This window comes from Quercus lobata, chromosome 10, assembly GCF_001633185.2.
Source record: "Quercus lobata isolate SW786 chromosome 10, ValleyOak3.0 Primary Assembly, whole genome shotgun sequence".
Lineage (NCBI taxonomy): Eukaryota > Viridiplantae > Streptophyta > Magnoliopsida > Fagales > Fagaceae > Quercus > Quercus lobata.
Genome location: NC_044913.1, coordinates 51,553,401 through 51,568,651, shown reverse-complemented (window position 1 = coordinate 51,568,651; position 15,251 = coordinate 51,553,401). Strand labels below are relative to the sequence as shown.

At 29.8% G+C, this 15,251-nt stretch overlaps 1 protein-coding gene across 1 annotated transcript; it reads left to right on the top strand.

The window, feature by feature from the left end:
- The first annotated feature begins 3,729 nt into the window (after positions 1-3,729).
- On the top strand, positions 3,730-13,484 carry LOC115964926 (omega-3 fatty acid desaturase, chloroplastic-like). Its single transcript, XM_031084153.1, has 5 exons — positions 3,730-3,980; positions 4,087-4,176; positions 4,299-4,365; positions 12,918-13,029; positions 13,372-13,484. The coding sequence occupies exons 1-5, from the start codon at positions 3,730-3,732 to the stop codon at positions 13,482-13,484; spliced, it is 633 nt and encodes a 210-aa protein (XP_030940013.1).
- Positions 13,485-15,251: the final 1,767 nt, after the last annotated feature.

The window sequence follows — 15,251 nt, the reverse complement described above, 5'->3', positions numbered from 1 at the left end:
ATAATGTGGTATCATTTCGTTCAAAATACATGCAACATTTTCACATTATTTCTCAGGCGATAAGTTATGCTATTCTACGGGGTCTATATAGGGCTAAAAGCCTAAAACTTATTCATGATTCATGAATAGTCAAAACAAAGGAAAATTAATGCTCTCTTAAGATTAAATAATTTTTATTCCATTTCGAATGGTTGGATTCTCCAAAAGCACTCAAATTAAGTGTGTATTTGGATTTGGATAAAAATTATAAATTGTTTTGTTATTCAGCTTATTTTTGCTACTATTCATGAGTCTCACTACACTTTTTGATACTATTCATGAGTCTCACTGTACTATTTTAACTAATTTTTACTTTTATCTACAATACTTTCAACAATACGTTTTCGATTTCAACAAAATAAGTGGTATCCAAATAGACCCTAAGTCCCCTAAGTAAAATGATCTTCTTATGGTGCCCATTAGTGTGATATATTCTAAGAAAATTTGGGTGAGGCAAATGACATCGGCTACTTTTTTTAGAGTCAGAAATAGTGCTTAAACAATAAAATATTTATGATTTTAATTATATATCAAAATATATATTTTATAATCAGACAACTGGATTCATTTTTAATATATCTAACTTTTTGAAACTTAAGTTAAAAATAATATGCTTTCATTTTAGTGCATAAGTTTAGTTGTCCTGGTGGTTAGCGTGTATGTGCTTGTTTGTTGTGCTCCGTGGTTCTATTCCTACCATTTGAACATGACCTTGACTTGAACTGTGTGTTAATTTGGTCGGACCAGGCGGTCCAGTCCGAGTTTGAGTTTATTTTTGCCAAGTTTATCTAAAATGGAAAGAAAGGAAGACTAGTTTTTTTTTTTTTTTGGGGGTAATCCATAGGTAGGGTGGGTTAATGGATTTGAGTTTATTTTTGCCAAGTTTATCTAAAATGGAAAGGAAGGAAGACTAGTTTTTTTTTTTTTTTTTTTTTTTGGGTAATCCATAGGTAGGGTGGGTTAATGGATTTGAGTTTATTTTTGCCAAGTTTATCTAAAATGGAAAGGAAGGAAGACTAGTTTTTTTTCTTTTCTTTTTTTTGGGTAATCCATAGGATTTTTTCTTTTGCACCAAAATTTTTTTATTGCTTTTTCTATTCTTTTTGGTTGCTAGCTTTAGTTTTTTTTTTTTTTTAATCTTAAATTTCGTGAAAAAAGTTGTAGTTATTGCGAGAAAATATTGTCCGAGTATGTGCAATAATAAGACATGATTATGTTTGTAACTGTTCACACTCACGACCACGGATTTGGATCCGGTCACTGTGCAAATACCCTGTCAACTTTTTTCATCTTTTTTGCCTCTTGTAATTTTTATTTTTTATTTTTATAACATCATCTTTAATCCAACGGCTGATATTAAAAGTAATCTTTTTTAACTTTTGATTAACGTTAAAAAGGTATTTCAATCTCACGGCAACTAAGGTGCATCCCGAGATCTATCGCGTATACAGAAAATAAAAATAAAAATAAAAAGTTAGAAACAGTCGGTCCCATCGAAAGAAAAGAAAAGTAGAAAAGTCGGATCCGAAATTCCGAATCTTTAATAGCTTATCGATTCATAAATTATATGGGATGTTTGGCTAATTCTAACTTCTTTTTTTACATTTTTAAACAATATTACATACTTTTTCACACATTTTTTCATTTATATATATATCAAAAATACCTAAAGAACATTACTCAAATTCTTTTACATGCACGGAAATTAGGAAAAACTCTAAGATTGGATTCTGTTGCCTCTACTATTCTCACATGCGTACCCCTGACTTTTATAGCTACTGTTGACTGTTGAGTGATCAATTTACCATCGGACTTGAAACATTTATAGCTTAATTATTGATTTATACAGTACACAGCACAGCAAATAGGGTGCACCACAAAGATTGATTCTGTTGTCTCTACCCTTTCTCATGTGTGTATCTTTAACTTTTAAATAGGGTGAAAAGTGGGATGGAAAATAAAGAAAATAAAATATAAGAGATTTTGCTGGGTAAGAGTAGTGTTTAGTTGAAGTGATTTTGGAGGGGAGAAAATTGTGAAATTTGGCTGTTTTCTCTTCGAATCTACGAAAACGTAATATCTCCGAATTGGAGAGAAAACATAAGGGAAAATAATGATGGGTACTTTGGACAAAATTGGCCTTGAGCAATGTTATTATTCTCCCATCAAGTTTGCTTCTTTCCTTTATATATATATATATATATATATATGTGTGTGTGTGTGTGTATTTTTTTTTTTTTGTCATTTTATGATGTATCATTTGTTGTGCCGTGTCTTTTTTTTTTTTTTTTAAAAAAAAAAAATTTGGGTTCTTGAAGTGTACATTCATACACAATTTTTTAAATAAAAACATAATGTATTACTTTCTGTTTTATCTAATAAAGATATGATAATAAATTTATAAAAACTTCATTTTTCATCCTCTCATATTTCTTCACAATCAAATAAAAGATTTTTTCATCCCTTTACTTTTCATCCCTTCAATCAACACACATGAAGAAAAACTAAATATTTTCTATTTTCCAATTTTTTCATTTCTACAATCAAACGGACCCTTATAACTTATTGATTTATAAGAGCATTCACATCAAAAATGTGAAAAATTCTAAAATGCTATTTTATAAGTGAAAACACAAAAAGGGACACTACATCAAAGTTGTTATATTCAAAAAAAAATATAACTCAACTATAGTATGCTGCTAGAGATGGCAGCTTATTGTAGCTTAAAATTTAAAGAATATTTTTCTTTTTCTTTTTTTATTGTGGGCTGATTGTCCCTTTTTTTTTTTTCTTTTTTTTTTCTCTTTTTAGTTTTTTATATTGTTTATTGTGTAGGTTATATTATTTTATTTTGTATTGTATGTTAAAATAGAATCTTTGATGTTGGATGATTATAAAGTAAGTTGTTAAAATAGAAAAAGTGACTTTTGAGTTGCTAAAATCTCTTTTTTTTTAAGATGTTTTGATGTGAATGCTCTAATCAAGGACCTTTATAGCTTTTTGAGTTACAAAGCGACATGAACACCAAGACCCGCTTATTGATTTATAAAGCAGGAACACTAGGACCCGCTTGTTGTTTTATAAAGCATACGCGCATGGCAACTAGGAAGAGAAAATACACCCTATTTCGGATATAGGTTTCCTCCCTTTTATAAAGCATACGCGCATGGCAACTAGGAAGAGAAAATACACCCTATTTCAGATATAGGTTTCCTCCCTCTCACAATTAGTGCTACCCACTTAACTGTGAGTAGAAGGAAACATATACATGAAATGTGGCATACCTCCTCTAACTAGGGTACGGTGCTAGGTGCATTCAAAGTTTTTTTTTTTTTTGGTTAAAAAAGAATTTGGAAGACGACTTGAACCCGGAACTTTTATACTTAATTGATTCATAAAGTATACACACGGATATGCTAAGCAACTAGGTTGCTGGGCGCTGAAGGAATTTTTTATTATTTTTTTGGTAAAAAAAAAAAAAATGTTGGAGGACTCGGACCGAAACTTTTATACTTTATTGATTTAAAAGGTGTACACGCACGACAACTAGGGTGCATCCAGAGATCGATTCCGTTGTCTCTACTCTCACGTGCGTATCTAGTATGATTATCTAGCTTTCATTCAAAAATAAACCCATCATGACCACCAAGCCAAGTCCTCCAACGAAGGATCCAGTTGAAAAAAAATAAAATGCAGAGACAAGTTGAGCTTACTGATGGTGTTAATGGGGTTGGCGAAAAAGATGATTTCAACCCAAGTGCGCAGCCTCCATTAGAGGTCAAGAATCCATGGAGGTATCTGAGTTATGTTATCAGAGATGTCTTTGTGGTCTTTGCATTGGCAGCAGCTGCAGCCTACTTCACTAGTTGGTCTTTTTGGCCACTCTACTGGGCTGCTCAGGGGACCATGTTCTGGGCTATATTTGTTCTTGGACATGATTGGTAATCTCATATTTGTGAATTGTTTCCCTTCTAAAATCTAAACCATGTTATTGATTTTCACATACATTTGCATTAATTAACTTGTGTTTGGTTTTCTATTGAACAGCGGCCATGGAATCTTTTCCGACAACCTCATTCTAAATAGTTTGGTGTGGCATATCTTTCATTCTTCAGTTCTTGTAGCTTGCCATGGATGGTGGGTGTGATAACTTTCTTAACTTTTAAAAAAAATTCAGTAATCTTTGGCTTATATGTTTAGATTTAGCTTTAAATTACTAACATTTCATGATTTTCACTGCATGCTCTTGAATCCTACAGGAGAATTAGCCACAGAACTCACCACTTGAACTATGGGAGTGTAGAGAATGACAAGTCATGGTTCCCGGTATTATCTCTGATCCATTATTTCAAAAAATGTCAACTGTCAATATTTTGTTTGGCATGATTCTCATGAATATCATTTAACAGAAAACGGAAATAATGATGAAATTGACTCTCTTAGAATTTTTTTTAAAAATATTGAAAAAAAAAAAAAAAACTTATAAATCAAATTTTCACTTATAAATAAAGAATATTTTAATTTCCTTTTTAATAAATTGTTATATATTTTACTCAGGCCAAGAGTGGTTTTAAGAAAATCCTTGTCCTTTGGGTTAGTGCAATTTATCTCAAACCTAGATTGCTAGGTTAATTAGTATTAGCCCGAGCTAAGGGGACATCCGATGGTGGACAATAACCGAAGACCAAACTGTCAAAAGCTTCCATGCACAAGAAGTCATGTACTTTTCTTTGGATCTCGCATCTGGCATCTATAACTACCCAAAATTAATTTTATTTGACGCCAAGCCTATAGTAGATCTATAGAGTTCTTCTTCCTTATCACACGTGCAAGATCGATCAATATAGTGGCTCCTTGTTATTCTATGACCTCATCTATTCTCTCTACCATTAGATTCTGCCTTCTATTATTGTGTGTGAAGTATTCTCTTTCTACACGTTTACGTCGTCGAGTACCAAAGAAAAGACTTTTTTTTTTTCGTCAAGCCTATACAAGGCTTGCACAAAGTTTGTGTCATAGTTACGAATTAATGTTCATAACTTATAATATTTTTATTTTTTACCACCGCACACTTTTGGTGTAATGGTCACTCTATAAATATAAATGTTTATGGGATGTGGGAAGTAAGGGTTGGAATTCAAGTTTCTAAGAGTAAACTTCATACTCCTAGAGTAGAATTTCTATTCTATATAAATAAAATAAAATAAAAATCGTAGAATATTATTGTTGGTGACAATGATGAAGAGCGCTATTTAATAGTTTGTTTAGATTGAGAGGAGCAGAGTAGAGTGGAATTGGTCAAAAAATTAGTAGTATATTTTTAGCCAACTTTACTCTATTTTCCTCCACTCTCCTCTCTTTCTACCCTCAATCCAAATAGGCCTTAAGAAAGAGAGGTAATATGAAGACAGAGAGAAAGTGGAGAAGTGGAGATTGTAATGAAGAGAGCTCTTCAAAAGAGAGATAATGAGAGAGAGAGAGCAGTGGTGGTGGTGGTAAAAGGGATCTGAGAGAGAGAGAGAGAGAGAGAGAGAGAGAGAGAGAGGGGGGGGGGAGGAGGAGTTAAGGTGGTGGTAATGGCTTTTTAAAGAGAGAACGCAGGGAGAGGAGAACAAAAACCTTTGGTTTGGACGTACGATGGTCTGTATGAAATGCATGCATACTTTGGGTATGTGCGTGGTGTAAGGAATTTCGTGTAATAAATGCACGGAGGCGTAAATTCAGGATTTTAGTATTTTGCTTTGGGGATGTTATAGGAAGAACTAAAAAATATTAACCAATAATAATAATAAAACTAAAGTCTTAAATTCAAAATGAAATTAAAATATTGATTAAAAAAAATGAAATTAAAATTAACATTTTTTTTAGGGACAAAGTTTAGCTACAAATTTTTATTTTTTATTTTTAGAGAGTTTCAACCTATCACCTTTGGAATCTGCTCCAGATGATAGCTCAATTTAGCTACAAAATTAGTTATAGGCTAAGGTTACAACCTTACTCAATAAAATAAATATTACTACATATTTTGAAAATATATCTGTTGAATTGCATGTTTTTTAAACTTTTAATGCACATGTTAAATTTTGTGTCAATCAGATATCATTTACTATATGATTTATAAGCTTATGTTTATGCATAATTTTAAAATACAAAAACTTGCAATTTCAAAAATTTATTAATGACATAACTATTGATTTTTAACTTAATTTCTAGAAATTTTGCAAGTACGGAGAAAATAAGTAAAAGATGTAATCCAATAGTGGATTTATCAAAATTCACTTTCAATAAAAAAATATTGAGTAAGGTTGTAACCTAAAATTACAATTAATTTTGTAGCTAAATTTTGTCCTCTATTTAGTTAACAAGATATAAACAAAAAAATTTCTCAAAAAAAAAAAAAAAAAAAAACCAGATATAAACAAAAAAGTACAAACACATAATAACAGTTTCTAATTAATAGGTTTTAATCCAATCATTTATGATGCAACAAAAATGGGACATGGCATTTTTTAAAATCTTGAAAATCATTTATGATTAATTTTGTAACAATTTTTTTAAAAAAATATAAATCAATTAATAAGTTAAAATGGTGAAGAACTATTTTCAGCACTAGTTTTTCATAATATATGACGTGTTAGAAATAAAATTTGTTTAACAAAAAAAATATATCACCAATTCTAAAAGATTCATATGCTTCTCGAGAGGATCCAAAAGAGATAGTGTAAACCATAAAGATTGAAATTCATTTTTATCCTCTTATTATATTTATATCCAATATTATTATAACTAAAAACAGTTAGTATTGATAGCTAATTAAATAATTCCTAAATGCAAAAAATAAATAAATAAATAAATAAATTATACCTTTTACTTAAAAATTAAGTCATCACTTAAATCCTAAAGTATCAAACCTTTTACTTTGAATCTCAAATAACAAAGGATTTGGATCCTATGAAATAATTATACCAGTTTTCATGTTGTTAATTATTAGATTTAATAATTAAAAAGGTAAAAAAAGTAAAGAATAATGGCTACATAAATTAATGCTATGTATACATTTTAAAACACCGAATAATTGTGACTTTTCATTTTTTAATAGGCACGTTTCCTGTTAATAGGCATATTTTCATTCAATAGACACATTTTCAGCCAATAAACACATTTTTGCCCAATAAGGACCTTTTGACTTTTTGTTAACTACTCCTTATTACACCACATGGTTACATAAATTATTGCCAAATATACATTTAAAAACACTGAACATTTGTGACTTTTCATTTTTCAATAGGCACATTTTTGGTCAATAGGCATATTTTTATTCAATAGGCACTTTTTTTTGGCTAATAGGCACCTTTTGGTATATCATATATGAAGGGTTATAACCTTTCAATAGAGACTTTTTCGTATATCAAATTTGAATGATTATGACATTTCAATGGACACTTTTTGGCATATATATTACAACTTATCTTATACATACCTATATATACAATACAAACTAAACTAGAGACGCAACATTATGTCTTTTATTCCTTCCCACAAAAACTAACAAATAAATAAATAAATAAATAATTGCTTTCTTCTACCTAACTAATAAAAGTTTGTACTATTTCTTTCAATATCATTTTTTTTTTTTAATTTCATGCAATTTTGCTTGCTTCCCCAACTACAAAAAAATGGTTTTTTTTCTTTCTTGAAATTCATTCAGTAGCTATTCCCGTGCATCGCGCAGGTTAGTGACTAGTAATATAGATAGCCACACACTACTTAGGGATATTAATACTAATTTATTGCCAAGAGTTTGTATCTCAATTGGTTGACACTCTTTAATGTTTTCAAGATATTTTGGATACACACTAGTAATTTATTTACACAACTATTCAATTTTAATATATTAACACTATATTATCCACACAACACCTAAGACATTGTTCGAGATAAAAACTATCAAACTTTTCAACTTTCAAGTCAAACCAAATTAACTAGGTTTTTTTTTTTTTTTTTGAGAAACAAACACACACGAGAGTGAGAGTGAACAAGAGTAGTCTAAGTACAAACCCTTCATTTCTCTCAAATAAACAATCTAAGCAGAGTCAAGTGAGTGACTATGTATGGTCAGTTTCTTTAAGCTACCTCCTCATTCCTTAAGACCAACATGGGAACGGGATGCCAAAAGGATTTTCTTTTTGGTATTCTCATAGTTGAAGGATCTGTTAATTGTTTTTGGGGATTATTTTTTGTTTGTATGTAAAGAGGCTATCAACCAAAGGGTGGGTTTTATTTATTTATTTTGGTTGGGTTTTAAGGGTCAATTTGTAAATTTTTGAGGAAAGGGGGGCCAAAAGTAACTATCTTGGACCTAGATGTTAAAAACTTTAGCATATATATATATAGTACACGTTTGGTTTCAGTGTCTGTGCATTTGCGTTTTTATTTTCGGCGTTTTCCTCTTTTTTTTTTTTTTTTAGCCCGCATTTGTTGACTTTTCCACGATGAGCAGTGCACCCATGTACTGTTTACGGATTCAAAAATTTCACTTTTCAACAACTTTTTCATTAAAAATAGGTCTCACGGTACTATTCACACATTTAAAAATTATTTTGCCACAATGTTTTCAGTTTTTAGTTTTCAGTTTCAACAAAATAAGCTGTATCCAAACGTACCCATAATTTATTAATTTTTTCACTAGCATCGTAGGACACATCTTTTCGATGAACTCATCTAGATCCACTAGCATGTATCAAAAGTCAAGCGACCTAAAACGGAATGAATGTCTGCATGTGTTGCAACATGCATGTTTTGGTAATGAATGGGATTAAATACACCCGCGCCGTTTCATTTTGTGGTCCCAAAGTCACCAACTCAAACCTACGGTGAAGAACATAATTCATGGGAATGGCCCTCTGGATAGATAAGTTAGAAGATAGAATTCTTTATATATATTTAATTGGAAAGATAGAAAAGTTAGAAAATAGAATTCTTTATATATATTTAATTGGAGTGATGAAAAATTATTTTATTTGATTGAGAAAAAAAAAAAAGTGGATGAAAAATAAAGTTTATATAAATTTACTATCATATCCTTATTAGACAAAACAAAAAATAACATTATATTTTTATTAAAAAAATTGTGTATGAATAAACACTCTAATTTAAATAATTTTTTTTTATGAAACACAAAAAGTTCAAGAACCCAAAATTTCTTTCTCAAAAAATAAAATAAAATAAAATCTTTTGAGAAAATAAAGGATGGGCACCAAAACATAAAAATTTTAAAAAAAATTAAAAAAAAAAAAAAAAAACATTCCTCCATTTTTTTCTCTTTTTTTCTCATCAATTTGGGGAGATAGAGTTTTGGTAGGCCCAAAGAGAATTTTGCTAAACCACACCATTTTCTTTCCTCATTTGGTGAGAGAGTGTAATTAAAAAAATTGTGTGTGTTTAGCAATTAGTTTGTTTCTCACACACATCTTCTCTATTTTTTCTCTTTTTTCTCTCCCCCATTTTCTATTCCTCCATTTCATCCCAACCAAACAAACCCTTAGTGTAGTGTAATTTGAATTTTTTTTTTTTGTAAGTTTTGTAATTTTTGCTAGGATAGATGCATAATTTTGGGATTAATTTGTATGGGAGTTTTGTAGGTAAAAGTAAAACTACATCTTTCTAGTCATTGATCTTATTTAGGGTCTGTTTGGTAGTGGTTTTTAAGTATTGTTGTTCAAAATGATGTGAAAACTGTGATTTAAAAAAATGTTGTGAAAGCACGTATTTAAAGTACTCATGATGCAAAAAATGTATTTGGTACCCTGTTTCAAATAGCATATTTTAAAATATGAAGAAAAAAAAACATAATAGTGTGTTTGGTATGTGTGTTTTTAAAAAAAAAAAAAAAATTGGTAACTTTTCTAACAAAAACAATGTTTTTAATTTGAGGAGAGAAAAACTCCCATGTATTTCAATTAACCATAACCACTACCTCTCTCTCCCTCTTCTTCCCCCTCTCTCCCTCTCTGTGTTACAGGACCCAACAATTTTTGCGCAAAAAAAGAAAAAAGAAATCACAAAATTCCATTTTGCAAAACCCATAAAACAACCCAACACACCAAATTTGAAAACTAAAGAAGAAGATAGCGTGCAAGAGAGAAAGAGGCCAAAAAAAAAAAGGAAGAAGAAGACAGCGTGCAAGAGAGAGAGAGAGAGAGAGAGCACATGATTTTAAAAACGGGACTGGGGGCAAAACCAAATTTGCCTCCGATTCCCTATTTTTTTATTGGTTTTTCCCAGTTTTAGGCATTTTTTTTCCAAACCGAACTGGCATCCGATTCCCAGTTCAACAAATCGGACCAACCAGTTTGGTTCAGTTTTTAAAACTTTTAGAAAGAGTACAAGGGAGAAAGAGGCAAAAAAATAAATAAATAAATAAATAAGAAGAAGAAGGAGAAGAAGTAGAGAGCATCTAAGCGTGACACAAGAGAAAAAGAGGTGAAAAAAAAGAAAGAAGAGGAAGAAAGAAGAATAACAAAGTGCAAGAGAGAGAAAGAAAAAAGAAAAGCCATGTCGAAGAGAGAAAAAAAATATGGTGTCTTGTCATTCTAGTGGGTCCCATGGTTTTCTAATTATTTACAACAATGTCATTCAACATTGTTACTCAAAAGCTGAAAAATGGTCGATGTGCTTTCAAAATACAGTGTTTAAACACCATAAACTGATAACTATTACTGAAACACTCTTAACTAAACTCTCCTACCAAACACACTTTTTTTATTTTTTGGCCAAGAATTTTCAGTGTTTAAACACTGAAAACTGTTGTTTGAACACTCCTACTAGTGACTAAATTGTATAATAGTTTACTTTTTATTTCTTTATTCTCCCAATTTTTTAAGATAATACATTAAAAAAAAAAAAAAAAAAAGGAATGGACAAGAGGGAATATATATATATATATATATAAATAACAATATATATATATATATATATATATTCTAATATACATATATATAAAACAAAATAATATATATAAAATAAAATATGTTTGACTTTTAATTGACCTTATAATATGCCACATAAGCTATTTAACTCTCATACTTTTACACATCATTATTCTAATATATATATATATATATATATATAAACTGAATTTAAATTATATTCTAAATTTAAACTTTTAGGCTTTGCTTGGGAGGAGGGAATGGAATGGAAAGGAATGAAAAGAATCATTTTAGAATATTCTTTCCTATCCTTGTTTAAGAGTTTTAATGGAGAGAATAAAAAGCTCATTTCCTTGTTTGGGAGTTTAAGTAGGAGGGAATGGAATAGGTAGGAGGGAACACCCATTCCTCTCTACTCCCTTAAAACCTCAAATTTTCATTCTCCCCGAAATTGGGAGGAATGGGAGGGAATGAAATTAGATTTAATGATTTTTTTACTAAAACTCCCAAAATACTCTTGTATATTCAATTCTTTATTTTAAAATAGGGGTCCAATAGTAATATTTTCATAAAATGATTCCATTTCATTTCCTCCATGTTGCTCCCAAACAAGATTACTTACATTCCATTTATTTTTATTCCTTTCCATTCATTTATTTTAAAACATCCAATCAAGGTTACTTAATTCCATTTCATTCAATTCTTTTTCATTCTTTTCCCTTACTTAAATACATTATATTCCATTCCATTCCTTTCTATTCTCTTATGATCATTCCATTTCATTCTCTTCTTTTCCCTTATGAACTCCCAAGCGGAGCCTTAGAATCTTGGTATATTATATTTTTTTTTAAATGGTAAAATATATATATTTCCATATAAAAACACAATCATAATAAATCCATATTAATAACTATAATTTTATATTTTTATATTTAGACAAAAAAAAGAATTAAAAATTATATCATATTAAACTTTCTCTTGTATTGCATGGATTATTGATTAATAAATTCAAGATGTCATATTCATAATCTCCTTTGAAAGTAGGCAAAAACTATGATGTAGCCTATCTAGCATCCATATTAATAACTATAACTTTATATTTTTATATTTAGGCAAAAACATATATTTTTTTTAAATCATAAAAAATTATATTATATTAAACTTTCTCTTGTATTGCATGGATTATTCAATAATAATACAAAATGTCATATTCACAACCTTTTTTGGAAGTAGGCAAAAACTATGATGCACTTTGTAGCCTATCTAGAATCTACCCCCCCAATACCTCAATAAGTTCATAAGTGTCCATTTTAGCGCTCGAAACATGATTTTTTTTTATTTCACTTGAAATTAAGAGTGACTGAAACTTTACTTTTAAATTTGAATATTCTAAATAAAGTGAGGTTGCATATATTAGATTGGTAATATTTAATTTGAATTATGAAATTGTTGTATTAAATAGTGATTCTTATATGGATAGAAGGAAATTGTTATTATGTTATAATTACTAAATACACACACATATATATATATATGGGCAAACTAATGTACATTTCCTTAATTGAATTCTGAACATGGTTCTATGCATTAACCAATACAACAAAACTGAATTTTTTTTAAGGACAATTAATTACATTCAACTATAATTTATTGATCAATACAATTAAATGATTAAATTTAATTAAAGACCTTAAAGTATAACAACTAAGTAATTGTACACAAGATTTAGCCCACGCAACTTAAAAACATGGTGATAGAATTCTTTTAGCACTAGGAAAATAACAAGTTTTGAGTAATATTCCATGACAGGGACGTGATGAATGGGTGTTGTTGTACTACATATGGAGCCTGCTAAGTGTGCTGATTTTGCTAATGCTAGTACCAATTCGTAATCCATGGTCATCCTTGAGTTCATATCTAGTGAGCTTCAATGACAATGACACATTGCAGTGTCCTGAAATGAGCCCTGATGTTCAGCACTTAAGAGTTGTTGAACTTGGCAATAGTGTTGAAGGTAGAGGCATAGATGTACCAGTAAGGGTAGGCGAAGGTTATGGAGAAGGTGAAAGTGGAGGAGAAGGCAGAGGTGGAGGTGGAGGAGGAGGTGGAGGTGGAGGCGAGGGTGGAGGTGGAGGTGGAGGTGGAGAAACAGGTGGAGATGGTGGGGGTGAAGGTGAAAGTGGAGGAGAAGGCCAAGATATTATAGAAAGTGGAGGTGGAGATATGAACTGGATCAGGTCGACCATAAATAAACTAATAAAGATGTCCATCGTGGTCACAGTCCAAACAACTGCTGCTAGCATTGGCTCCCGTTCCTGTGGCCAACATTCTAGGATCTTCCTAGATTGTATTTTGGTCAATGATTTAGCAGGTTATTTTTGTTGCATGATTGCTATCCTGTTAGCCTATAAGAAGCCACGGGTTGCAGAAATTCTTGGATGGATTGGATTTACTACTGTTGCCTTCGGGTTCGTACTGCTGACAACTTTGTTCTTCGTCGAGTCTCGTGTTTGCTAAGAAAATAAGGTGTGGTTATGTTCGTAAGACTTTGATAAAGAACAAATGTATGCATTATTGATAAATACTAGCCAATATTCTGCATGTTATTCAGATATGGTATAAGTTCATTCAAAAATATCATATGAGAGGTTTTTTTTTAAATGTTTCGTGTCATAATTTTTCATTCATAACTAAATTTTTTATAATATCTTTTATATAGTTCACGCATTCCTGAATGTCATGAGTTACCAATTTACAATATATGTAATTGAAAAAAATATGATACATAATATAATTCTATTGAAAAATTAGTATATAAATTTTGTTTAAAGGCTTACCAATTTTCATAGGAAAACACCTATACCATCGAGAAGAATTCGGTAAATAAAACAGAGAGTGCAGAAGAAGCTAGTATTGGTTAGAAATGAGGTTAAAAAATTAAGAATAAATTGAAGGAACATTGTGGGTTTGCAGTTTTAGGGATTTAATGTTATTAGAACTTTTTCTTATGCATTCCACAATGTTGGGAAGAGGAAGACATTATCAAATGAAAGTGGAAACAATGTTGAAAAAAATACGATACATAATATAATTCAATTGAAAAATTAGTATATAAATTTTGTTTAAAGGCTTACCAATTTTCATAGGAAAACGCTTATACGATTGAGAAGAATTCAGCAAATAAAACAGAGAGTGTAGAAGAAGATAGTATTGGTTAGAAATAGGATGAAAAAATTAAACATAAATTGAAGGAATATTATGGGTTTAAAGTTTTAGGGATTTACTGTTATTAGATTTTTTTCCTTATGCATTCCATAATGTTGGGAAGGGGAAGACATTAACAAATGAAAGTGGAAATTTTTCAAGAAGTTGCAATTGGTTTCTGTGTGGGGTAGTTTTGGTTGTGTACTTGGGGTAGTGGGTTTTTTTTTTTTTTTTGACAAACATTGGGTAGGAACTTAATTTGTATCTATCTAATATCTAGTGGGGAGTTTTTACCTTGTAGGTTTTTAGTTTTTAATTTTTGTTGATTTTACAATTTTAACCTCAACATGTAATAACTAACTTTCTAAATCGTCTTAATATATAGAGAGAATATTTAGAAAATTAGTTTCAATTAATTTACATGCCATGTTAAAGAGAGAAAATGTAATCTTTTAAAATTAATATAATTAAACGTATATAAATTTATTACTTGAGTGAATTGACAAATGTTTCAATTCCACTAATTTAAACACATAAAAAAAAAATTTTGGTATTCTTTATTACATGTGATTAAATATATATATATATATATATTTTTTTTTTTTTGTGTGCATTTTATTGGTTTTTTTTATGGTTACCAAAGCAAGTCAACTTGAGTAATAATGTTACATTTCCAAACCAAAAGCTTCTTATATAAATTTCAGAAAAATTAATCATTTATAGGTGGTTTAAATGTTCAATTAAATAATTTTTTACAAAGATAGTTATTAAACCACCTATAAATGATTAATTCATGAAAATAAATGCATTTTCCCATTAATAAACTTCTTAGATTCTTCTACTCCTGGTTTCCTTATTTTTTGAAATAAATGAGTTTTTTTTTTTTTTTTTTTTTTTAAATGGGATCCATAACACATACCTATTCCTTTACCATAGCAAATATTTTATATATTTTGGTTTCCTTTGTGTTGAGAAACTAATATCTTCCATAACTTCTCTTACTATACTTTGGCATCCCGTTACGAGATGTAAGTTAAATTTCAATATATTATATTGCTAAATTTCAAAATATTATGTTGT